The 27616-nt window shown below is 43.0% G+C and overlaps 1 protein-coding gene across 2 annotated transcripts in view; it reads left to right on the forward strand.

Moving 5' to 3' along the window:
* The first annotated feature begins 882 nt into the window (after positions 1-882).
* TMEM65 (transmembrane protein 65) overlaps positions 883-27616 on the forward strand; it is a 46422-nt gene continuing 19688 nt past the window's right edge. Inside the window, exons 1-3 of one of the 2 annotated variants that reach the window (XM_074986690.1) lie at positions 883-2025; positions 10233-10313; positions 23255-23299. In XM_074986690.1, the coding sequence (XP_074842791.1) occupies positions 1710-2025; positions 10233-10313; positions 23255-23299 (442 nt within the window). In that variant the 5' untranslated portion in view covers positions 883-1709. The remainder of the gene's footprint in view (positions 2026-10232; positions 10314-23254; positions 23300-27616) is intronic. The other variant, XM_074986689.1, reaches the window with a different exon arrangement.

Consider the following 27616-nt stretch of genomic DNA (forward strand, 5'->3'; position numbering starts at 1 on the left):
AACCCTAGCCTGTCATCCATTTCCATCCTCCGACAAACAGAGCTTAGGGACACCATCACAGACTGGACACTGCAATGAATTTAGTCCTGGCACCTTTTCTTTCTTTCTTTTGCAAATACATTAATTTCCAGGACACTAAAAATATCAGATTACATATCAGAGTATTTAAAATCCTATTTGTTCGAGTGTCCTATTGAAAAAGACTGCATTCTCATATGATGTTAGATAGTGTGTACTCATTAACAATGAACTTTATATTGAAAAACCTAATTAGAAAGCTTTGTTTACAAAAAAGAACTTTGAATCTAAAAAAAAAAATACCTTGTCGTGCTTGACATCCAAATAATGCACCATTGTCCTGTTGCAAGGGGCAGAGGGAGGGTAAAGAGGGATGAAGAAACCTAAGCATGACTTATTTGTTTTCCAGTCTAAACTGATTTGCATATTAATTAGCTGATGTTTGTATCATGTTTTGACTATACAGATCACCCTCTTAATCTTCTCTCTTCCAGACAGAACAAACCCATACTTGCCTCATCAGCCATGTGGTCAGTACTAAAAGGAAAGAACATTGTTTCATAAAAGTTTGGCTTTTATCTGTCAGCTTCTCGAATACAGTCTTCTGAGCTGATTCACGCGTGCCAAGCAGCACGGGTTTGGGAAGAGCAGAAACCACGTGTTCAGGTCTGAACCTGGCACACCCTCTCTCTGTATAAGCCACGCAAAACAAACAGGCTAGTTCCCGCTGAGCTGTGCAGGAGATGCTCACTTGCTGGAGCCAGTTCTCCCAGAGCATGATGTGTCATAGCATCTCCCACCCCACCCCTGGCCCTCTTGGGCAGGCCGCGGCAGGCACCACCCCTCTGCCCGCCCTCAGAGCAGGTGTCGGGGCCCAGGAGCTCTCCCCGCACGCTCCAAGGCGAGGCGAGCCGCGCACAACTCCAGCAGGAAGGCAGGAGACGCTGGGCCACCTTGTTACCAGTTCCGGGACAAAGTAACACGAGATCGCGGCCCACTGTGTGCCGGGTGTTATGTAATGTGCCACCAAACCCCGCTCCGGCCCCCCAGAGGGCCGGGGAAACGCCGCGGGCAGGGGCTGGCGGCAGGGCACTGAGCCGGGAGGAGCGGGAAGGAAGATGCGTGCCCAGGCGGAGAGACCGGGGCGCTGCGTGGAAGCCCCCGTGCTTTGTTTAGGGCGCGGGCGGGCAGGGCCGGGCTCCCCTACGCGCTCCGGGGCAAGGGAGGGCAGGGGGCGGAGCTCGGCCGCACGCTCAGGAGACCGAGTCGGGCGCGGCGCTCTCGTGCCTGTGCTACTCCGGCCGCGGTCGGGCGCCTGCGCGGAGCCGCCCCCTTGGCTGTCCGCGGGCGCCGCCGGAGTGTGCCGCGTCTGTGCGGGGCGGGGAGGTCCCATTGCAGCCGCCCCGGGCAGGAGGATGGTGCCGCGGCCAGGCGCCTCTGCGGGGCGCAGGGAGCTGTGACGGAGCCGCCCTCGCCCGGCTGCCCGGAGAGCGAGAAGCCGCCAGCCTCGGCCCAGGCCGGCAGCCCATGAGCAGCGCGCCCCCTCCCCAGCCTCGCTCGCTCTCTGGCGGTGGAAGGCTCCGAGCCCGGCCGCGGCTGTTCGTTCGTGGCGCCCGGGCGCTGCCCTGGATGGTGCCTGGCCCTGCCGCGGGCGGGGATTGTAGCTCCCTAGCGCCGCACCCTGCCTGCTGATGTCGGCGTGGCTGAGCCGGGCGGTGCTGCTGCTGGGGCGGCCGGGGGGCCCCGCTGCCCCCTTCTGCCCGGGCTCCCTACGGGCCGCCCGCTGCTGCCGCCGCCGCTTGGCCACCCTGCGTGGTGGGGCCGAAGGGCTGCGCCTTCCCCCGGCCTCCCGCCCGCGGGCGCTGGGCACGCACCCCAAGAAGGAGCCGATGGAAGCGCTGAACACGGCGCAGGGCGCCCGCGACTTCATCTACAGCCTGCACTCCACCGAGCGGAGCTGCCTGCTGCGGGAGCTGCACCGCTTCGAGTCCATCGCTATCGCGCAAGGTGAGCGGCCGGCGGGGGGCAGCGCCGCGCCCTGCGACCTCCCTCCGGCCCGGGGCGTGTCCTGGTGCTACATCAGCCTGGGACCTCCCGGGGCCAGCGCTTTGCAGCTGGGGTCCCGTGGGGCGGGGTAGCTGCTCGCCATGGAAAGGGCCCAGCGGAGTCCTGAGCTCAGGTGGGTGGGGCTGGGCGGTGTACTTCAAGGGCGTCTTTGATCAGCTGGTCTGTGGAGTGAAATGAGATGCTGCGCAGGGCCCACAGTTACTCATGGAAAGTTTTCCTTTAAAAAAAAAAACAGAGAAGTAGGAACAAGACACGTAGTGGAAGGATTCCTTTCTTGCCAATCTCACTCCCTCAAAGACCCAAACAGAGGAAGACCTCTTTGAAGGCTTTAGAAAGCGGGAGGGGATCTCCAGAAGGTTTTGGAAAGAAGGCTGTAGGAGCAAGCAGACAAAATCTATGAATGACTTGAAAATCCAGGATCACATTGAGGGGGGCTCTAGTGAGATGAATATGAAAGTCTGCCCTACACTGACTGGTTACATTGATAGTTGCTTCAGGTTGTTGGTAAAGGGAGACAGGCAAAGATCAGTTTCTTTATCACATCACATGAACAAACGGAGTCAAAAAAGAAGCAGAAAACAAAGCATTAAAACTGTTTTCAGTCTAGATGGAATTGTGTTTTTGGAGCTTTTTATTTTATATGGAAACATTAAGTAGAAGTAAAATGACAGACCATCGAGAAAATGAATGAGGGGATTCTGCGTAATCCTTTTCACACACTGTCTACTCAACTTACAGGAGTTCTCTGGATATTGATATACTGCATTGATTCAATGAACTATTGAAACCTTTTTAGTGAGAATTCACTTTTCTCACACTTCTGTATTATGCCATCTGAATCCCTAAAAAGTAATAAAGTAGGGGAGTTATGTAAAATATAACTTCAAATATGTACTAAAGGTATCTAAAATAAACTTGTCTTTGTGCAGTAACATTGCACTGGGAGAATGCGTGCTGCCTTCAACACCTTGACGTGGTTTTACAGTTCTTGGTCAACGTAACATTAGTCTTTGTTAAAGCATTACGCAGTTATTTCATAAGCTTTCGAAGATACTATGCAGGTGGCCACTTTTTAGAATTTTCACTCAGCTTTTGTTCTCAGAATTTAATGCATCGCTAAAAAACAACCAAGTAAAACTCCCGTTAATTAGAATACTGAATTTAAAATTGTAAGTTTAAAATTTAACTGTATTAGGTATCGTGAAAAATATTATTGCAGATGTTTAAGATACTGTAACTTATTAAAGAAATCAACTCCCATTTGAGCTAGGCCTCTCTCTGACTTTGGTAGTATTGTAATATATGTTCTTGAAAAGGGCACTTTTATGGTCTTTAGATGTAAAGTGCAAGTCTTGAGGAAATATTGCAGTGAGGAAACAGAAAACTGCCACAACGTGTAGCCCTAGAAGCACTGTTTCACAGAAGAAATAATGTGCCTTTCTTATCTTTGTTATCTGAATATGTACATGAATGCTGTATTTATGGGCTACTATTCTGTAACAGTAGTAGTCTTTTAAAATGTTACTTCTTTCTCTATGAATATCTTTTGTGAAATTCAGTGCTTTTGAGGAGTTTACTGCCAGCTTTTGGCAGCAAGCCTTGAGGTGTGCATAGCTGGATTCTTTCGCATAGTTCCCAAAATAATTTATTAAATAAAATATGAAGACAAGTGACTTTTTTAAAAATTTCAACATATTTGAGGATTTATACAGAAATAAACAGACTGCATTAAGTAGTTTATTAAATTACTGCTTGTTACAGGATGGTAGCCTTCTATAACTACCGTTCTGTAAACTCCATACTGTGCATACCCTGTTACCCTTGTATTTGGAGGATTGAAGAGGAGCAAAACAATCAGGTCATGTTAATCTTTATTGTATTTGAATTAATTATGACTTGATCTAGATCTGTAAAATTACAAGGGGCGCCTCTCTTACACTTTGGGTATTCATGAGAATTAGTTATAAACACAATTAACATGAAGAAAAAGACTCAGTAGGAATCTCACACAGTATGATAAAAAAAAAACAAAAACCTAAGTGGACCATACAGTGCACATAAAATAGATATACTCCATCCTCAGTAAATATTATTCCTCAAATAGCCTTTATCTAAAAAAATCTCATTAATTTTTTTCTTCCTGGGAAAGGTCAACTTATCCAGGCCATTTTGAGTCAAGAACTGGGAGGTGTATTCCAAAGAAAAGGGACATCATATAAAATGCCTTTCCTACTTAATCAGGGTAAATCTATACTTACTGGACAGACGATAAGGGAAAATTGATCTTTTGTAGTTCAGTATTGCTGCTTGACATGGCAAAGTCAACCTCTCTGGGCTTGGCCGTTGACCCCTGTACTCCAAGCTATTGTGTAGTATGAGCCTGAAGAGCCCTGGACTACACTAGGTAAGAAAGTTGTCTGATATGTCAGTTATAGGTATGCTAATGGAGTAGCTAAACTGCATATTGGAAATCAACTTTCTACCCTAGTGTGAATCTAGCCTCAGAGGGATCTGGCTTGAGCAGCTCTAAGCATTGTATTTGGCAGTGTGGTGCGTAGAGAGAGGCAGTCTCTTAAGTAGGCAGGCCTCAAATCATTTAGGGATTTATATATGTATGCTAGTACCAGCAACTCCACCTGGAAATCCTCACGCAGCCAGGGAAGATGTCAGAGTGCTGATTGATACTGTCACAAGGGGATGGTCTAGTTCAGTGAAGTCCAGTAACAAATCAAGGATGTCCACATTTGTGCTTGTCATCCTTGCACATTTGCCACAGGACCCCCACCCCACCCCACTCTAAGTAAATGCTCCTGACCCAAGCCAGGCACCTCCAGCCCACCCCACCCCCATATATTCCACCTGACTTGCTGGCTTTGCAACTGCTGGATTCGGGGCTGCTGGGGTTGCAGACGCCGCACTGGGTCCTGAGGCTGTACTGGGGTAGCAGGAGCTGCATGACTCCCAGCTGGAGCCGCAGGCATCATGCCAGAGAAACTACTACAGGGCCCACTTCCACCACTGCAGCCACATGGGCGCGTGCATGGAGCGGCCGGAGGGGTGCCCCGTGTGTGCGGCTCTCCTCATACACTGAGTAGCATTTTGCCACATTCCACTGACCCATTCGCCGCATGTGGTGAACGGGGAGCATGTTGCACACTAGTGCGTTGTAACATTTTGCATTGATGTAAGCTTCTCAGTGGATTTAAAATGCAGCACCAGGTGGAGCACAGTCCAGTACTGATGTGACAGAAGTATGGATTACGGTTACAAGAGCAGCACTAGGAAGAGTGATGTAATGTGGGGCAGAAGCACAAGTGATCTTAGCTCCTTGTTGAAAGGTTACTGGGGATAACTGAGAATCTGATTTGATTTTGGGTTGTCCATCAGCCTAAAGAAGACAAATGTATTTGCTCAGGAGGTTGCTGATTCTCCATCAATCAGCATTGACAACTATATGTTAGAGGTAGTCCATGAGTTCGTTTACCTCGGGTCCACCATCACTGACACCCTGTCCTTGGAATCTGAGCTAAATAGGAGGATCAGGAAAGCAGCCACAACTCTGTCCAGACTCAGCGAGAAAGTGTGGAATAACAACAAGCTGTACACTCACACCAAAATGCAAGTCTACAGAGCCTGCATCCTCCTTTTACGGCGGCGAGACTTGGACCCTGTACGCCTGCCAGGAAAAGAGGCTGAATGTCTTCCACTTGGCGCTGCCTCAGGCGCATCCTTGGAATATCGTGGAAGGACAGAGTGTCCAACACTACCGTCCTTGAGCAAGCTGCAATCCCAACTATGCACACCCTCCTCAGGCAGCGGCGGCTCCTCTGGCTTGGCCACGTCCACAGGATGAATGATGGAAGGATCCCAAAAGACATCCTGTATGGCGAGCTAGCCTCTGGCAAAAGACCTCCCAGCTGCGCTACAAAGATGTTTGCAAGAGAGACCTCAGGGAAGTAGACATCAAGCCAGACAGCTGGGAGGAGCTGGCAGAAGATCGCAGCAGATGGAGGCAGGAACTATAGAAGGGCCATCAGAAGGGTGAGTTGAGGATCAGGCAGCTAGCAAAGGAGAAGTGAGCCCACAGAAAGCACAGCAAGGACCTGCCAGACACCCATTACATATGCAACAGATGCAGCAAGGACTGTCACTCTTGTGTGGGTCTTCACAGTCACAGCCGACGCTGCAAATGAGGATGCCAAACGGAACTACGAAGGGCGCGACCCATAGTCCATGTAGACTGAAGGATGCTACTACTCCTGATTTGATTTCACATGGAGCAGAGATATTCTCTAAGGTTATGTTGACTCAGCAAAGACAACCCACGGCTGGCCTGTACCAGTGGACTTGGGTTCAGGCTGCAGGGTTGTTTCATTGCTTTGTGGGCAACCTGTGACCTATTGGGTTCTCTGTGTGGCCTGCAAAATGTTTCGTTTGCCATTGTCCATGCACAGGATCACCAGATTCTGCTGGATTCCATCCACATGTTGTTTTTTTTGTTTTTTTTTTCTCCTATCAGTGTTACTAAAGGGAGATGCACTGAAGTGAGGGCATGTTAAGTGAGGTGTGTCTGATGTCATACAACATTGACTGAGAGAGCCGTTTGGTCACTCTACAGCCAATCACAGTGTTGCTACAGTTAAAATTGGCCCATTCCAATGAATTCTAGGTACCCAAGCACAGTTAGCAAAGCTACCCTATCCAGGAAAACTGTTTTGACTACTACAGTCTTCTGGTCCACTGAGATGAAGGAGGGCCACTAATGCAGCTCATTCACTAGCCTAGGTTGCCCATTACTGTTGTGTATACTTCCAGGTGCAGACTCATAGGAACCCTGCAGGATGGGATGATCCCTGAGCCCAGAAGCCCGCACAGTAAGGAAACAGGCTTGCAGCCTGAGGCCCCACAAGCTTGAATTGGCTGTCACGGGTCAGCCGCAGTTTTTCCTATGCTGTGTAGACATACATACGGGCCGTGTCTACAGTAGGCCAAATCTTCGAAATGGCCATACAAATGTCCATTTTGAAGATTACTAATGAAGTGCTGAAATGCATATTCAGCACCTTATTAGCATGCCGCCAGTCATGGCTCTTCGAAATTGCCACTTTCTGCTGCCGCGCGGCTCGTCCTGACGGGGACCTTTTCAAAAGGACCTCAGGAACTTCAAAATCCCCTTATTCCTATCCAGTGATAGATGGGCTAGTGCAGACATAGCCATAGAGAGAGATATTTTCACCACATCTTCCAATTATTTTCCCTGATCTACCAGCTTCATGTTTATTTTTAATCTGGATTGAGCCTATTTGTCAATATGAATGTGGTAATGTTGTATGTTTGGTGCAGCTTCTCATTGCACAGCAAGACGTTGACAAGATGCTAGCGCAGAGGGATAGTTTAGTGGTTTGAGTGGTTTTAAACTTTATTTTAAAATATGCAAACCCCAATGTCAACCCAACTATAAAATTGCAAATGTGAATAGTTGGGAAACTTAATTTTAAATTTCTTATAAGAATGTTATCTTACCCTCATTATACATGCAGTGCACTGGAACGTCTTTAATTCAGCAACCTTGGAAATAGGCTATGCCAGATTTTAAAGTTTTCTGGACCATGGATGTTCTCCATAATGAAGGGCAAACAGTCTATTTCTAAAGCTTTTGTATGTACAAACCATTATAGAATACTCTATGGGTACAGTTACGCTACGGCAATCTGTTGACAGAAGTCACCATCAAAAGAGATTTCCTGACAAAACTTCTGTTGACAGAGTGCAGCCACACACACAACCCAATCGGAAGAGCGCTCCGCTCTGTCGACAGAGTGGTTGGTCTGCTTGGCTGTTCTGTCGACGAAACAGGCACCCGGAAGCACAGCAGACAGGGCTGCCTATTGTTCTGGATGCCTATCTGGCCAGAGAAGGCCCTCCAGAGTGTCCCCCATCTCTTTTGTCGACAGAATCTGTCAACAGCAGCGTTATGCCTCATGGCTCACGAGCAGAATGCTGCTGGCAAAAGTGCTGAGTTTTGTCAACAAAATGCATTTTGTGTGTGGACATTGCACCAGTTTTGTTGACAAAACTTGCTAGTGTAACCATAGCCTACATGTATAACATGACACAAGAGAAATCATTAATGCCCTGTATTTAAGCAGTTTTTGGGGTGCACGGTCTAGGAGGGAGGTAGGGTGCAGGGCAGTGTCCTCTCTAATTTTTCCATCCATGTGCAGAATAAATTTTGTTATTTGCAAATGTGCATCATCAGTAGAAGCGCTTGCTGCTAGCTGTGGGCATTCCACTAGTCAGCTGTGAAGGTATTTAAATCTTCCTTGGGTGGCTGCTCAAGTGCTCAGTTTATAGGAAAACTGGCGGAGCAGTGGGATGGGGTTTGGGAGGGTGAGAGGGTGCATGGAGAAGATAGGGGTATGGGATCTTGGTTTGAGGGGGCTGAGGCCAGGGTGCTTACCTTGCATCCTGCTCCCTGGGGCACAGGTGGCTCCATTCCCCCTTCCCCCCCATGCTCCATTAGCTGTGACTTGTGATGGTAGGGGTTCAGGAAGCCTCTAGACAAGCACTTTGCTGCGCTGCAGTTCCCCCAGTATGGGGTAGGAGGAGTGGCAGTGTGCAGAGACACTTCCTCCCCCCACACCCCCATCAGGCAGATCCTATGGGCCAAATCCTGCCTGTGGCTTGCCTGGATTCAGCCCGCAAGGCTTGGGGAGTGAGCACTGGGACTTTAGCCATGTGGGGGTCCAAACCATGCATGTTTCAGGATCAGCGACACCCAGCTTAAAGAGGTTCAAATGTATTTTTGTGAGATTGAATGTTTACCTTAATATTTATACTGTGTGCCATATAGCAAGTTAAAATAGTCACGACAAATGGAAATTTAATTTCCTGAATTGTGTTGTGTTTAAACTTGCAAACCTAACATTGCATTTATTTTGTTTAGGACCATATACTGAGGTATGTTCCATGTATATAAACTGTGAAAACAGAGCTTCTTATAGAAAGGGTCTAGGTGAGGTTGTTGATAAGTAGTGTTAAGTGGGGTGAGGTTTAATAGTCTAAATTACAAAAGGAAGCATTTAATCATTTAAAACAGTCTGGTAAACCCTCAATGTATGATTTCAAGTTGAACTTAACTCACTTTAATGCGAGTTAAGCACAACTCAGAATCCTTTCCCCACACCCAGCCTCATCTCAACCTCCTCGGCCCTGGTTCAAGCCATCCACAGCCCCACTTACAACCAGAGTGTGGCTCTGGCTCACCACCCCTGCTTGTAGGTCCAGATCAACCCCCTTGGCCCTGGTTCAACCCCCAATGGGTGCACACCCCCTGTATGGCTCCGGTTCAACCTCTCGCCCTGGTTGAAACCCCTGGCGCATGGCACTGATTCACACCTCCCTGGCCCTGGTTGAAATCCCCCATGGCCCAGCTCACCACCCAATCACAGCTCCAGCTCAACTCCCCCGCACATGTCTCTGGTTCAGCTGCCCTCACGGCTCTGGCTCAACTCCTCCCCCCTGCCCTCCTTTCAGCCCCAATCCACTGCCAGGCTTATCCCTCCCCATCTGCCCCCCCCAACCCCAAGACTTGCCTTTCAAAAGGAGCTCCAGGTGCTCCTGCTGCAGAAGGTGCATTCTGCCAGGAAAAGAAGCCACTCCCCAACTTACATGAAATTCCAGTCATGCAAGGGTGCGTGGGAACAGAACCCTCGTGTAAATTGAGGCACTACTGTATTAACCTGAGATACATAGCTGCCCGTTTTTGCACTAGGTTCAGCAACAAAACTCTTTAGTTCAAATCAACTAATTTCATGACCTGTTTGTCTGATTTTTGCCTGGCGTTCCGTCCTGCAGTGAGTCTGCTTCTGAATTTGGTATAGCGTCTGAGTTATCTGTTTACATCTAGAAATTCTCAGAGCCTGATGCTGCAGACTTTACTGTCATAAAAACATCTTATTAAACACAGTGATGTGGCAATCGATTAGAGTTTTGTGTACAGGGTTAGGTCTCTACATCAGCTATAAAGGCCCAGTGCTGGCTGGCTGGCTGGTAAATCATGGAAGTTGGAATGCTTTCAATAATAAAGGCTGCTAGAGAATTACATGTTCCCTTTTCTTTTTTTTTTGGCTTTTAAAAATATTTAGCATCCAGATTTCCAAAACCACTGGTAGCCTTTGAGAAGCCAATGAAGCGGGTAACATCAGCAGAGGCAGCTAGTACTTTTGGTATGGCGAATCCTCTTACATTTGCTGGCTTTATATGGCATGAAAAACAGCAATGTATCGGTTTGACAGTACTTCTGCTTGCTTGTTTTGAAACAGTTGGCGTGTTTTATTATGAGGAATAAAGTTTGCAGTTCTGTTTATAGTTACAAAGAATGATGGCAAGAAACCTTCCTTTGTAACAAATAACACGCTTGCTTTAAGTCTTGGGTTATGTAATAACAATGCTTGCAATTACAGTTGTCCTTTTGTTTCTGATGGCTTTTTGAATTTTCAGTTTTTGTCCTCTATGAAGCCTGTTTATGTAACTGCCCATAGGCAGACTCAAACCTGGGACCTCTGGAACTTAGGGCAGGTGCCTCTACATTCAAGCTAAAAGCTGGTTGCCTTTCAGCTTAGGCTGTACAGAATGCTTAGTTTTCCTCTGTGAAGTGGTCTGAGTACCACCCCCGGGACAGCGAATCACACATAAGTGTGTGGGTTACATTTACAGTACTTGTTTCTAAAGGCAGAAGTTCAGAAAAAAATCTTTTATCCAATGGATCTGATTTGTTTTTTCCATCCCAAAGCTCTGAATATTATCTGAAAGAAGTAAAAGGTATTTCTGCAGTGTGCATTACTGTGCCTTATTCCTTAGATAGACATATGTCAGTTTTGTAATATATAGTCCAGGTTTTGTTACACTTGAGCAGAGTGATGGCACATGTCAGCATTTGCTGTTTCTCGTCTTTCTAGTTTATTAAATGGTGTTTCCTCAGCCTGTCTGCTACATTCCATTTACGTGTAGTAGTTTGTTTAAAGGCTGTTTTTGGATTCCTTTGGGAGACTTGTTTGAATTATTCATTTTGTACTTATTTTTAAATTGGTGAAGATAGATATTTATTGTGCCTTGGGAAAAGATGCACTGAGGAAAGACACTTTCTAAGTCCTTCAAGAAGATGACATAGACCTAAAAGTGAAGCAGGGCACCTTGAGCTGGCTGGGAAGCCAGCTTGGGCATTGGGGACTGCTTTGGAAAGTCAGGCCCCTCAAAGAGCACCTGAGTTGGTGTGGTCTGAAACTTCTCAGGCAAGCTTGACTTACACAGAAGGAAAATGGACCTATTCTCATAGCCAGATACATGAAAAGGTCAAACAGTATCTATCCAGAGATGATCTAAGTAGGTGTCTAATGACATTAAGTAGGAATAAGCCGATTTAGGTTCTTTGGTGCAGATTAAGGCTTATTCCTCAAGACCTCAGGCAGCCTCCACAGCTTATCTGAGAAACATACCTGTTTCTGAAATTTGTCTAAATGATTCCTGTGCCAGTAAGCAGACATAATAAATCAACGGCCTGTGGATTGATCACTGTAGTTGTAGTGAAGACAAGCCCTTAGTAAGGTAGCCTGGCATACCTGCCACTTCTCATAAAGAGTTCTCTCCTGTCAGAATATCTTCACTAGACTTTGAGGGGCGAGGGCTCGGTTAGTGGTTTGAGCACTGTCCTGTCAAATGTAGGGTTGTGAGCTCAGTCCTTGAGGGGGCCATTTATGGATCTAGGGCAAATAAATTTTATTTTAAAAAAAAGGGATGGTGCTTGGTCCTGCCAAGAGGGCAGGGGACTGGACTCGATGTCCTCCTGAGGTCCCTTCCAGTTCTATGAGATGTGTATCTCCATATATTATTATTATTATTATTATTGCTGTTGTTATTATTACTTCTATATTATATTACTTACAGTAGTCATCTGTGCATCTGCACTGCTGCAGCACTATGTGTAGCTAAGCCCTAGTTTAGATTTGCTTTACAGCTTTTCGGCTATGCTCAGAAAATATAAATACCTCATCCGCTGTTGAATGCCAGCCAGTTTTCTTTAATCCATTTGCATTTTTTATTCATTTAAATTTTTATAAAAACTTTATCTGGTATTTGTATAGTACATTGATGAGCTATGGCTGTCTGAATACGTTTTAACTGTTGTACTTGCTGGGGCTGTTCTGTTGTGCATAGTCATTCATTGAATCAGAGACTTCAACCTGGGTTTCCCATGTCCCAGATGAATTTTCTTAGCGATCAGGTTGTAGTCATTTTTATTCTTTCTCTGGACCGGTGATTATCCCTTCTCGTTATGAATTGCTGCTGATAGACAAGGGATAGTTATTAGGCCAGGGAAAGAGTGAAAATAAGTATGACCTGGTGGCTTTACTTTGACATTATACTCAAGCTGTTTTAGAATAGCTCATGAGCAGCATGGGTACAAACATCAGGGCAGACTGCCAGGAAACCGGGCACAAACCACAGACTGGTTACATATTCTATAATTGGATTGTATCAACCAAATAACAAGTGTGATCTAAACTAGTGGCTCTCAACCTTTCCAGATGACTGTACCCCTTTGAGGAATCTGATTGGTCTTTCATACCTTCCCAGTTTTATTTTAGGTCATTCCTGCCTTAACGTCTTTTTAAAATAAACATTTACTTTTTCATTAAAATATAAGTAAAGAATAAAGCATAGTAAAGAGTTAGGAGCTCCAGGATGCTGTTGACTAGGCAGCAACTTGGGGTTCCTGCAGCTGGATGTGGGGTCGGTAGTGCAGTGCCTTTTGTAGCTGTGCCGAGAGAGAGCAATTTTCCTTCTCCAGTTGGCCAGGAGAAACAGGTAGGAGCCCCTGGCTGGGGTGCTCCCAGCAGCACATGCCCAATAAGACCCATTTCTGCCTTTTTGGAATTTCCTGCGATTGCCGGAAACTCTTTGGTTGCTAACTTCAGAGTACAATGGTTTGTAAGTACCTGAAGTCTCACAGAGTTGTAAGTCAGAGCCAGCCAATCTAACTTCATTCTTTGAAACTGATGGACTGTTCAGAGAGCGGTTGACCATGGTTTATCATCAAGCTGTGGGGCAACTGATCTTGTGGTGTCCACAGGAGTCTGGCACTATTCAATTAATGACGTGGATAATGGAGTGGAAAATATACTTTTAAAATTTGCTGATGACCCCGAGCTGGAAGGGTTTGTTGGGATTATGTCCTAGTACTTTGGAGGATAGGATTAGAATTCAAAAAGACCTCTGTTACCTGGGGGTTCGCTGAATTCAAAGTCCTTCGTAGCTTTACTCTTTGTGAAGCGGTGGGAGGAAATAAATCAGTAGGGAGAGAGCACGTGCCACCAATGGCTGATGCAAGTGGGCAAACAAAGTATCTTAAGTCTTCTTTATGTAGTCTTGAGCATTTATACAGGTCTGTATCAGGTTAGTAAGGCACTCCAAATAACTCCCAGATTCATGTTTACCCAATGTCTAGTGGATTTCTGTAGACATCCAGAAGCCAGACTTCCATCCACCGAGGAATTTAAGAGGTGTCAAGTGTCTACGCTTTGATAGGATTGTAATGCAGGCTCAGGTTGTTTTTAATGACCAAGCTGTGTTATATTAACTAAACAAAAAAATCCAGAACTATTGCTAGACTTTCAATCTTCCAAATCTGTCTGTTTTGGCAGACGGGTCAAGTCTGCAGGGCACAGGTTGTATGTACTCATTTCCCATCTCTCCTCCATGTGTGTTAGTTGTCTTAAGGCTTCAGAAACTGCCTTTGTAGTTGCTTTCAGTGATGAGTAGCCTAATTGGTATTCCAGCTGTGGGCAGTAGTCTCAGGGTGTGATTTGGTGCTGTGATATCAAAATTTCCCCCCTCCTAGCACCTTGACAAATTGGAGAATTGGTTTGAAAGCTACATGATGAAATTCAATAAAGGTAACGGCAAAGGACTGTACTTAAGAAGGAAAAAATAAATGCACAGCTACAAAAATGGGAAGTAATTGTCTGGGCAGTATTACTGCTGACAGGGATTTGGTGGGTACGCGGGACCACTAATTGAATATGAGCCAATATTGTGATGCAGTTGCTAAACAGGCTAGTATCATTCTGGGGTGTATCAGCAGGAGAGCCAGATGTAAACAACCAAGAGAGGCAACTGTCTCTCTCTACTTGTCGCTAGTAAGGCTCAGCTGGAGTCCTGTGTTCTGTTTTGAGCACTGCACTTTCAGAAATGTGTGGACCAATTGAAATGAGTCCTGAGGAAAATAATGAAAATAACAAGATTTAGAAAACCCGTCCCATGAGGAAAACTTAGTCTTGAGTAAAGAAGACTGGGGTGGGGGGGAGGTGGACTTGATAAGTCTTTAGATATGTTAAGAACTGTTATAAAGAGGACTAATCCATTTTCTATGTCCACTGGACATAGGAGAGGTAGTAATGGGCTTAATCTGCAGCAAGAGACACTTAGGGTTAGTTTTTAGGGAGGACTTTGTAACTAGAAGGCGGTGGCTACAGTAGCACTCTCCTTTCGAAAGGGGGATGCTAATGAGGTGCTTTCATGCATATGCAGTGCCTCATTGGCATAATGCCAGCTGCATGCATTTTGAAAGTGCTGCTTTCAAAACACAGGCTTCCAGCGTAGACAGGGGCCTTTTGAAAGGACACCTGGATTTTGATAGCCCCTACTTCCCAAAGCCAAATGGGAAGAAGGGGTTTTGAAGTCTGGGGGTCCTTTCAAAAGGCCCCTGTCTACACTGGCAGCATGTGTTTCAAAACCGGCACTTTCGAAATGGGTGTGGCTACTATTATGCTAATGAGGTGCTGCATATGCATGGCAGCGCCTCATTAGCATCTGCTGAAGTGGCTCATTAGCATCCCCCTTTCAAACGGGGTGGGGGGGTGCTTGTGTAGCCATGGCTTAAAGGTGGTTAAGCACTGGAGATTGTGGAATCCTCATGATTGGAGCTTTTTAAGGCCAGGTTAGACAAACATTTGTGAGAGGATGGTCTGGGTTTACTAGGTCTTGCTGCAGTGCAGGGGGCTGGATTAGCTGACCTTTCAGGTCCATCCTAGCCCAACCTTTCTATTATTCTACTATTCAAAAATAGATCTGTAAATTAAGGTTTTGAAGGAGAGTTGGAAGAGAGGAAGAATGTTCCATTGTTTTAGATACTAGCCCAGAATTTGGGAGAACTGGTTTCAGTTTCCTTCTCTGCCTCAGACCTCCTTGGTGATCACAGGCAAATCATAAAGTCTGTGTTGTTTCCAGATTAGGAGCTTGTGAGCTGATGCCCAGGTGCCAGCGAAAGGTCTGGTGGGGCAAAGGGGGGTGATGCCACACCAGCAGCTACGCTAAGCAGCCAGGGCAGGCTGGGTTCTTTGGTTTGTGTTTAGTTCGGGTACAGCAGCAAGAGGAAAATTACAGTTAAAGAGGCTTTAACAGTTACTTTTTATTTATACAAAGATAGAAACAATTTAACTAAGACAAATGATTAAAGTACAAGTTAGTACTCGCAGTTTTTAAAGGGGAAACAACACAATTTAACTTAAGAAGAGTTTTAGACAAACTAGCTAGCTTAAACTAATACAAGTAATGTGTACACAAGAAAGGCAAGTTGCAGGTGTGATTTTCACCCCTGCCTCTTAGACCTGGTGGAACCAGAGTCTTTCCCTCAATTCGTATAGGAAAGAAGTGTAATACAGGTGTAATTCTTACCCCTCCCTCCTAGATCCAGTGTGACCCAGAATCTCTCTCTCAATCCCTCGGGAAGAAGTAGATACGAACCAGGCGTCCCCAGTCTCGGGAGTTAATTTCAGACCTGACCAGCAGGTGTAGGTGATTGAAAACTCAAAGGGTTTTCTGCCAAGTCCCTTTATACTGCTTTTGTCACGTACGCTTCTTCCTGGTCTTAAGTGGCCAATTGGGAGGAATGTTTTGAACCCCAGGTTTCCCAGGGAAGGTGCAAGGCTCAATTTGCACCTGTGAATTGTGGACAAGTGGGCACCTTTGGAGGTGATGGGCGGGGTTCCCGGTTCTTCCTGGGGAAGTGATCAAGGCGTGTCAATTACCGAGATCAGCCAGAAGGGCAGCCATTAGCTAGCCCATTCACTGCCTGGTTTTTGTATATAATAGAGAGGCTGGGTGAGACAGCACACCTGCGTTCCCAGGACATCAAAGGCTACCTGTCTCCCCTGCTTATTTCTCTCTCTGTCTCTCCCAGTGCGGGGGAGAGGAAGAAAAGGCCAAGTGGGGGGGTTCATGTCTGGCTACAGAGCTATAGCACTGCCCTCCCTTATAGAAAGATGGGAGGGTGTACACTTTTTTTTTTTTTTTTTAAAGTGAGGAGCTCTGTTACTTTGGTAACGCACACAATATAAGCACAGAAGATAGCTTTTTACATTCTCTAGTGATGTTATACCATATTTGCATTTTGTGTGTCTTAGAAAAATGTGCAGACTAATAAATTTCCTAAACCTGATGTATGTTTGAACATGATATAAGGAAGGTTCTTCAGGAAAGGAACCTCATGTTAATATATACATGCTTGTTGCATTTCCTTGTATACTCACCCTAAATAATGTGTATGTCCTTCTAATAGCTAGTGGACATATATGGGTTTGTCAGCTACAGCTTTTTCAATTAAGGAAACTTGTTCTTTATTTCTGTTCACAGTTTTTGATCCAGAAGTTCTGAGGTTTTTGTTGCTGTCACCTTATATGTCATACACATATAGGGTGTCTTAAGTTGTTTTTGCCTTACTTGTTTCTGTTCTCATTGTAGCATCTTCTGTGGAGATTGTGTAAAACATGATCCAGTAGCATGCAAGGCAGTTCAGTTTAAATATTTTTTTTAAATAATCCTCCTTGTATTCTGTAATGTTTGATAGGGGTAAGAGTAGGATTAAATAAACAGAAAGATTGAGTAACAAAATTTGTTCAGATTTGGATGGAGGGATGAGGCACAGTCTGTAGGTGTCACTAAATTCATGGAGGAAGAGCTCTGTATAGCTGTAAAACTTGTCTCTCTTACCAGCAGAAGTTAGAACATAAGAACATATAAGAACATAAGAATGGCCATACTGGGTCAGACCAAAGGTCCATCAAGCCCAGCATCCCATCTGCCGACGGTGGCCAATGCCAGGTGCCCCAGAGAAGGAGAACAGAAGACAATGATCAAGTGATTTATCTCCTGCCATCCATCTCCTGCCCTTGTTCTGAAGGCTAGGGCACCATACTTTATCCCTGGCTAATAGCCATTTATGGACCTAACCTGCAAAAATTTATCAAGCTCTTTTTTAAACCCTAATAGAGTCCTGGCCTTCACAGCCTCCTTGGGCAAGGAGTTCCACAGGTTGACTGTGCGCTGTGTGAAGAAAAATTTCCTTTTATTAGTTTTGAACCTACTACCCATCAATTTCATTTGGTGTCCCCTAGTTCTTGTATTATGGGAAAAGGTAAATAATTTTTCTATATTCACTTTCTCCACACCACTCATGATTTTATATACCTCTATCATATCGCCCCTCAATCGCCTTTTTTCCAAACTGAAAAGTCCCAGTCTCTCTAGCCTCTCCCCATATGGGACCCTTTCCAAGCCCCTAATCATCTTAGTCGCCCTTTTCTGAACCTTTTCTAATGCCAATATATCTTTTTTGAGGTGAGGAGACCACATCTGCACGCAGTACTCGAGATGTGGGCGTACCATAGTTTTATATAGGGGAAGTATGATATCTTTTGTCTTATTATCGATCCCTTTTTTAATAATTCCTAACATCCTATTTGCCTTACTAACTGCCGCTGCACACTGCGTGGATGTCTTCAGAGAACTATCCACTATAACTCCAAGATCCCTTTCCTGATCTGTCGTAGCAAAATTTGACCCCATCATGTAGTACGTGTAATTTGGGTTATTTTTTCCAACATGCATTACCTTACACTTACCCACATTAAATTTCATTTGCCATTTTGCTGCCCAATCACTCAGTTTGCTGAGATCTTTTTGTAGTTCTTCACAATCTGTTTTGGTTTTGACTGTCCTGAACAACTTGGTGTCATCTGCAAACTTTGCCACCTCACTGCTTACCTCATTTTCTAGATCATTGATGAACAAGTTGAACAGGATCGGTCCCAGGACTGAGCCCTGGGGAACACCACTAGTTACCCCCCTCCATTGTGAAAATTTACCATTTATTCCAACCCTTTGTTTTCTGTCTTTTAACCAATTCCCGATCCATGAAAGGACCTTTCCTCCTATCCCATGGCCACCTAATTTACATAAAAGCCTTTGGTGTGGGACCGTGTCAAAGGCTTTCTGGAAATCTAGGTATATTATGTCCACTGGGTGCCCCTTGTCCGCATGTTTATTAACCCCTTCAAAGAATTCTAATAGATTAGACAGACACGACTTCCCTCTGCAGAAACCATGCTGACTTTTGCCCAACAATTCGTGCTCTTCTATGTGCCTTGCAATTTTACTCTTTACTAGTGTTTCTACTAATTTGCCTGGTACTGATGTTAAACTTATCGGTCTATAATTGCCAGGATCTCCTCTAGAGCCTTTTTTAAATATTGGTGTTATATTGGCCGTCTTCCAGTCATTTGGTACCAAAGTGGATTTAAAGGATAGGTTACAAACCACTGTTAATAACTCCGCAATTTCACATTTGAGTTCTTTCAGAACCCTTGGGTGAATGCCGTCTGGTCCTGGAGACTTGTTACTATTCAGCTTATCAATTAATTCCAAAACCTCCTCTAATGTCACTTCAATCTGAGTGAGTTCCTCAGATTTGTTGCCTAAAAAGGCTGGCTCAGATTTAGGAACCTCTGTAACATCTTCAGCCGTGAAGACTGAAGCAAAGAAATCATTTAATCGCTCCGCAATGGCACTGTCTTCCTTGATCGCTCCTTTTATATCTTTATCATCCAAGGGCCCCACTGCTTTTTTAGCAGGCTTCCTGCTTCTAATGTATTTAAAAAACATTTTACTATTGTTTTTTGAATTTTTGGCTAGCTGTTCCTCAAACTCTTTTTTGGCTTTTCTTACTACATTATGACAGTTAATTTGGGAGTGTTTATGTTCCTTTCTATTTTCCTCACTAGGATTTGACTTCCACTTTTTAAAAGCTGCCCTTTTCTCTCTCACTGCCTTTTTAACATGGCTGTTTAGCCATGGTGGTTCTTTGTTAGGTCTCTTACTGTGTTTTTTTATTTGGGGTATACATTTAAGTTGGGCCTCTAGTATGGTGTCTTTAAACAGTTTCCATGCAGCTTCCAGGGATTTTAGTTTAATTACTCTAGTTGGTCCAATAAAGCATATTACCTTATGTCTACACAGCAGCCATGTTCTGGAATAGGTATTCTGAAATAGCTTATTTAGAAATAACAATACTACACAGAAAAATGCATTTTTAAATAGCACTTAGGTATTTTAAAGTGTAACGCCTAAATGCAATGCTCCTGTTTTGAAATACGGCCACTGGACGCACTATGGCTTATTTTGAAATAGGCTTTATTCTCTGTCTTAACAGCACCTATTTTAAAATAGCTATTTCGAAATAGGTGCTATTCCTCATCAAATGAGGTTTACCAATTTTGAAATAAGACTGATGCTATTTTGAATTTATTTTGAAATACTGGTTGCGTCATGTAGACACTCGGATAGTTATTCGAAATAACAGCTGTTGTTTGGAAATAACTTTGCTGTGTAGACTTACTGTAATATCTTGGAAATGACATGGCTCTACCTGTGCTGCATATAAAATTCTCTCCACATTTACATAGTTTGTTTTATGCTTGTCTTTGTCTGTACTGCACCACAAATACGCAGAATATTTTATATACATAAATACCTTTTTCCTGGGGTGATGGAGACTCACATTGTTCCCTTAAGTTCTGCATATGGTGTGATTAATTTTCTAAGCCCCCTTTTTTGGTAACTAATCTAGTTAATATGGATCATATATTTCATTTGTAATCTATGTCTGAAACTCTATTTCATTTCACTAGTCAATATCTTTCCATGTTTTGATTGTTATAACATCTGGAAATCATTTGTACTATGTACAGCAATTGGCTGAAGCTTTTTGATTTTAAGCACGGTGAGCTTGCGTTTGGGCTTCTCCTGCCTGAAATATCTTAAGGTAATGACTTGGTAATCCATGAACTTGTTCACAAAACACTTTGTTCCAAAGTGTTTGCTGTACTCCCGTCTCATTTTTAGGTTTTAGAGATCTTAATGCTTTTACTGTCTCAGAGGCTATGCCGTGGAGTAAAATTGGTAACTCTTGCTCATTGTTAGCGTTTATTTTCAAGAGTCCAGCTCATTCAGGATTCTCAAGTAAGTGTTATTTAGTTTCTGTGCATCTTATCCAGCAGTCCAGAATTTTTCCATAGCATAGCCCCTTTCCTCTTCACGCACATTCCTATAAAGGACTTTAGATTAGGTTACCTTTCTGATAGATGTGGCAAATTTTGGTTCCTTTGTTTTGTGTGTTTAAAACTCTCACTGTTCCAATGACGACGATCTTGGCAAGTGATTTGCTGGCTTTGCCTTGACAGGCGGGTTGGAGAGAAAGTTGTGTTCTGTACTGATGGTTCTGAGGCACAGAAACTAATTTCCAGGTAAGAAGTTATCCTTCAGTCTGTGTACAGTAGGGGTACTAGATCAAGAGTATTAGTATTTTCGTTAACTGTTAATGTTATTTCCTAACCCTTTCGCAACATCTATTAAGTTGGTAATGAGATCTTTTCTGCTCTGCTTTGGAGGAGAAAATATTACCAGTATGGTATCTGCAAGTATTCTTCTTACAAAGTATGCAATTTAGATTTGTAACTCTTTTACACAAGGCTTGATTTTTTTTAGCCTGGCTTTATCTGATGCATTTATAGAGCAACTGTGTCTCTGTCAAGTATTGTCAATAGCTGTTTGTAGGATTATAGAACTAGAGATTGATTCTTATAATGTTTTTATAAAATTGTAGTAAGTTATGATTCGGATTACCAGTAGGGTCTAGATATTTCTCTCGGGCTTCCAGTTTCATTGTTCCCTTAGTTCTTAATAGTTTGTTCACTCACAAACTAGCACTGGTGCGTCTTTTGTAACTTATTTCCTGAATAATTCCCAGCTGTCATTCATCTAATCATTTTTCTCTCTGATAAAAGGAATGAACCTGGATCTAAATTAGTGAATGTTTCTGAGGGAGTATAAATCAGCCACAGTCAGACGACTTTATGATTGCTGAACTAAGCACAAATCAGAAGTGCTGTATTAACATTCAGATTTCTGGATTTATGTTCTTTTTGCAATGAGTAGAACTTTGATTTAAAACAATTTATCAGATATAAAATGTGAAGAACTTTGTTCTTAGTTCGAGACGTTTAAAAATCACCATTTCCTTAATTGGTTGTTGGGCCTCGGTTATTAGAAAATATAGAACGTCTTAGCCCTTCCATAAGGTTATTTCAATGGCATGGTAGTAAATGTCTCTTTCCATTTCTTTCCTTCTGCTGGGAGACACATACTGGTGTTTCCTTTAGCTGTGTGCCTTTCTTAGAGAGGCTGCTGAGAAGCTCTCTTGAAACCTGATGCCAAGTTTTGTTTTCCTTTTTCGAGACACACACATTTTTGTGTTGCGTTATTCTGTGAAGGTAGTTCTTAAAACTTAACCTTCTAAATGAACACTCAAGTAAGGTTCTGGGGTAACTGGCCTTTATTCCTTTAAATCGGGGAAAAAAATGAAATAGACTGCATTTTTTTCCCTCTTCAGTTTTGTTATGTAAAGTTTCAATATGACCCTTTCTTGTGTGTTGTTTATTTTTTTAAATTAGACTATAGCTTGTATCTGTTGTGCTGAGCTTTGAAATTTCAAAAGGTAAAAAACAACTCTCGTGTGAATATACTGTGAAATGTATTAAAAGATTTTAATTTAAATTGATCTTTCAGTTGTTGGGGAATATCTTGCTGATAGTGACATTAATATGATTGCAGTCTTACAAATTTCAGTGCTTTTAAAACAGTGACTTTGTACACTACAAAGTGCAAAAATGATATTCTGGAGTTTCATGGGTATTGTGTCTGTTATTCTAGTTCAAACCCCCCCCAACAGCCCTTAAACTCACCCTTGGGCCTGAGAATGAAGCAGGGTTCTTTCTTTCTCAAGCATCATCTGTCATAAAGATTCTGTAGGTGTTAGCCAAAGTACAGGTGTGCATATTGGATCATGGTTGGGTGATCAATCAGTAGTTCCCCTGTGTTTTTCTATGAAATGCAATTCCTACAGGCTAGTTGCAGAAACCTGTTGGAGAGAATTTTCCTGTCCATTGCCTGGCTAACATGTCCAGCTTCAGGTTTTGGCCCTGATCCAGGCAAAGGTGATGTCAAGGTGGCAGTGCCTGCACATTGTAAGTGTCAGTCATAGTTGGCCGGCAGCAAATTTCCTGGGCTCAGGTCCACATAGGGCACGGTGAATACCACCATCTGTGACCACAACTCAGGGTTGGATTTTTTTCATCGCCTTATCATCTTGATCCTTATCTTCAAGGCATTTCATGGTTTGGATCCAGGTTACTGACTGTATTTTCTCATCTTTCAGGACCTCATTTGTGGCTGTTTAAAAACAGTTGTCTTTGATACTATAGTGTTGTTTATTTTTAGTCTTGCATCAGCAATGAAAAAAATCCATGCTATCAGAGAGCCGATAACTTTCTTTCCAATAACTGTGTTCAGAGTGCTGTCTGCTGTATACTTACAAGAGTGCCTTGAAAAAATACTTCTGTAATGGCATCACCTGTGCCCCATGAAACGTATCTTATAAATTACTGCCCTATTGCTGTTTTTCCAGAACCATTTTAGAACAAAGGTGATCATCACATTTTTCTAGTCCAAGCAACTTTATTTTGCATAATTTTGGTATTTTTTCAGTTTGATGATAATGTGGCATGAGCAAAGAAGCCTTTTTATTTTGTATTCAGAACTACTAGATAGCATGTTAGTCACAATAATAATGTTTAGATCTACTCTTGTATAATATATTGATCTACTGTTTCTATTTTGTGCCTTCAGGGACATACAGAAATTCTGTAATTGCTTTATATTGCAATGAAATGGAAGTAGTGATTAGACTAACTCTCTAATTTCATTTTGACTTATCTAGAGAAGTTGGAAGTTGCCCCACCATCCCCAGGACAGCTGAAACACGGTAAAGACAAAAAAAAATTGAACGTAGTTAAATAGTTGTACGTATTCTTTGCATTTGTTATACTTTCAATATTGAGTTGTGTGTCTTATTCACAGAACTGTGCAGACGCATTCTAACGAATCCCACCCTATTAATGGAGCTACCGGCATATTTTCCTTAGGGACTTGTGAGAGTACCTACTTCTAGAGTGCACTGAGGCATAATAAAGCATCTGCAGCCACCCACCTTAGCTGTTGTTTCACTAAGCAACAGTTGGCTGAAGTTATGGGGAAATAACCAGATATTTTTGGTGTATCTTATTGTCCCTGATGTCTAGTTTTCCAAAACTGTTATAGGAAAAGAAATTCAAAGCCAATATAGAACAGTTTATTGGTTTGGGAGCAGGGTCAAACTTGTAGGTGTTACGATTCAGAACATTTCTTTCTTGGGGGGGTGCAAGCTATGGAGTCAGAGTAAATTGTTTCTTGGGAGAACCCAAAAGCAGGTTTCTCGGCATCTTTTCCTTGCTTTCCTATAGAAATAGATAATGATCTGTGTGTGGGAAGATGGTGAGGGAATACACAACACCCCCCAACACACACTCCCATTTGTGTAATATTGGTTGAAATATTTAAAATTTTAACTGTGCTTACATCTACCTACTGTTCATAGTCCATAAAAACACTGTAGCAAATAAATGTACAAGCAGGAATGTTTGCCAAAGCAATTTATATTTAACTGAATATTGCAGATAATTCATGGAAGGCAAATTTCAGATTATCACATGTATTCATGCTCTTAGCTTACAAAGAGTTACCCGTGTGCAGTGAGCAAACTGAGTATTTGAAACAGTGAGCAAATATGTAATCCTTTAATTTCAATCACAGTTAGTTCACGAACATGGAAGAATTCCCCTCTGCAAACTATTCCTGATGAATTACACATTAGTTCTGTTAACAGAAAGATTGTAAATAATTTTTCCTGTAGATCAGTGGACAAACATACTTCTACAACCATTCCCCTTTTTATTTATGTAAATTATTTGTAGTGTTACTCATTCAGGGACAATACTAAAGCCCACTGAAGTTACTGGAGTCTCATTGACCTCATTTAAGAGTTTGCTCAGGCCCTTACTGTGGATCCATAGTGTGCAATATACATTGCAGCATGTTTCATGCTTAGGTTAAACTAGCCTGGAAGATAGACCTACCCATGGTCCCTCTTCCAGGGTTCGATTTCATGCTTCTAGTACGGTCACGTGAAATTGACCTCTCAGGTCGCAGCCAACTTTCCTTAGTAGGGACAGCCAAATAAGCTGAGTGCAGAGGCATCAGTTTTAGCTACATAATTGCCATAGCTAGAATTGTATATCTGTTGTTGACTTACTTAGTTTAGCATAGACGTAGCTTCGGTGTTTGCTGTTTTTTAACTGTCCTCCGTGTTTAAGCTTGCTAATAAACCAGATGTTTACAAATCACTATCCACTGCATATTTTCAAGTGCAGATATGAAAGGAAGAAAATACTGTTGTGTAGAATAGTTCCAAAATTCCAAACACAACCTAAATGTTTGTGGGCAAAAAGAAACTTACGTATGTTTTTTAGTTCCAACAATGGGATTATATATAAGTGCCACTAGTGAGTGAATCCACTTGATCATTTAGTAGGCTCCCCCTTTCACCTGTCTATTCAGAGCGCTCAGATGAGGAGGCCACACACAGAGATAACCAAACTATTCTTTATTAACTATAACATGGGAAAGGTAAAAAGGAACTGTAAAAGAATAAAATGACTGGGTCTGGAAGCAGCTAAACTTACAACAGACAACAAGCATAAACACAGGAGAAGGGAGCTGATGATGTACTTACTTCCACCCTGTCTTGCCACACACTGTCTTGATGGTGGTCATGAATAACTAGATGGTAGCAGGTGGTTAGGCAGGATCCTGTCTAAGTACCTGCCCTAACCCCTTTGTGTCATCGTGTGTGGGTGTTAACCCTGTCTAATAAAAGAATGCGTGATTGCAGGTGTGCTTCCCTCTGAAGATATACCCTGAGATGTCACCTAATCAAATCAGTGAACTGCCACTTCAAGCTAGTTAGTAGCAGCTTTCTGACAGAACCTATCAGGGGAGCAGCACTCACTGCTCCCTCCTAGTGACCAGGCTAGAGAAAGAGAGCCCAGAGTTCTGGGAGTGCTCTCTATTTATGGATTCAAGTTGCCTAGTAACAATTTTCTGCTCTTTCTCTGACTAAGGAAGAAGAAACCCCTTTCAAAGTGGAGGTTTCCCTGTTGTTAGAAGAAACAAGATGGCACAACCAAAGAGTTTAACTGTTTCGAGAAACTTTCATAAATTCACATTAACAACAACCTTAAATGTTTGGGGGCAAAAAGAAACTTAAATATGATTTTTAGTTCCAACAAAGGGATTATATATAGATGCCACGAATGAGTGCTCTAAATTGGCTGTACCATTTGCATTTTTATTAAGTTTTTGGGTTCCCTTCAGTGTGAAATCAGTACTCACAGGTTTTCACTCATTTCTCTCTCACTCTCTTCTGCCCACCTTTTCCCCTCCCGTGTGGTGGTGACTGTCTGGCTGGGTCTACACTTGCATTCCTCTTTCGAAAGGCATGCAAATGAGGTAAATTGAAAATGCAAAGGAGGTACAAACTTGCATATCCAACACCTCATTTGCATATTCTTGTTTCAAAATAGCTTCTTTCGAAAGAAGAAAACCAGTGTAGACACAGCTCTTTCGAAAGTAAACTGCATCTTTGAAAGAATCCTTCTTCCCATAAAAAGAGGGAAGAAGGATTATTTTGAAGATGGGGTGTTCTTTTGAAAGAGCAGTGTCTACACTGGTTTTCTTCTTTTGAAATAAACTATTTTGAAATAAGAATATAAAAATGAGGTGTCAGATATGCAAAGTTTTACCTAATTTGCATTCTTGATTTATCTCATTTGCATACCTCTTTCAAAAGAGGAGTGTGCATGTAGACACAGCCTGTATGTTTACAAAATATTGAGTATAGATTTTACTCGGGGGAAAAAAATCAAATGGCAGAAGCATTGTGAATACACTAAAAAAGAAGTTACAAATGTAGTTCATTCCCTAAATTTTTAATTCATTTTGTGTTATATTTCAGTTCCCTATTTAATATTTCGGTTGAACAGGTTGAACCTCTCTGGTCTGGCCACATTCATGATTCTGCATGATTTTAGTTAGCTGGATATCGACTTATCCTGCCTCTGGCCAAGTTTCTTAGGGCCCCATAAAGCATGTTTAAAGCCACCAGTCCTGGCTCTTTGTGTTCTGTGCTATTATTTAGCTGTAATTTACCACTAAATGTCTTCTAAGACTTCGGTAAGCAGTGGAAGTGTTGGTGATGCAGCTAGACAATATTGATCTCCTGTGGTCTGGCAAATTCTCTGGTCGGATCCCAAGGGTGCCAGACTAGAGAGGTTCAACCTGTAGTAGTAGCACCAGAATCTCTGATCAGGAGTGAGGTCTCAGTGAGACAGGAACTGTGTAAAAACATACAAACACGCATTTCTTTTGCCCAAGTGCTCACAAGCTGAGAACTGTTGGGACAGAAGAGATGATGATGATAGCAAAAAAGAGAATTGAGCTGTAATGAAAACTAGCTTATTGGAGAAAGCTACTTATGTCGTCATAGCCCATAGCAAATTATCACAATACAGAGCTCTATCAAGTGTAACTTCTTTTCTAGAACTAATGGAGGAAAGAAAACGAGCAGATCTGTAGCACCTTACAGACGAACAAATTTATGAGGTAATGAGCTTTCGTGGGTAAGACCCACTTCATCAGATTCAGTGGGTCTTACCTAAAAACTCATTATCTGATAAATAAAATTGTTAGTTTTAAGGTGCTACAGGACTGCTTTTTTGGCGGGCTGGCTGGAACACTACAGACTAGCATGGCTACGCCTCTAAGACTACTAATGGAGGAAAGGTGAGAGGTGGAAGAAGAGGGATGTGTGAGGAGAGAAGAAAATGGATGTGTTTACACAGCTCTTCAAAGAGGACATTGAGGACTATACTTAAGTGTGGGCAACATTAAGCACATGCTAAGGGGCATAAAGTAAGATGTGCTCTGTGACCTGAGGAGTTTACAGTGTAAACAAAAACAATTAACAGGAGTGTGTTAAGGAATTCAGAATGATGTAGCTAATTACAGACCCTTTCAAAGTCTCAGAACCTGAGCTCCAGCCTGAATCAAAATATCTACATTAATATTTTGTGGTCCTGCAGCCCAAGTCAGATGACCTGGGCCAGCTGCAGCCACGCCATGGATCTTCTGTTGCAGTGTGAACAAT

This window comes from Carettochelys insculpta, chromosome 2 (assembly GCF_033958435.1).
Source record: "Carettochelys insculpta isolate YL-2023 chromosome 2, ASM3395843v1, whole genome shotgun sequence".
NCBI lineage: Eukaryota > Metazoa > Chordata > Testudines > Carettochelyidae > Carettochelys > Carettochelys insculpta.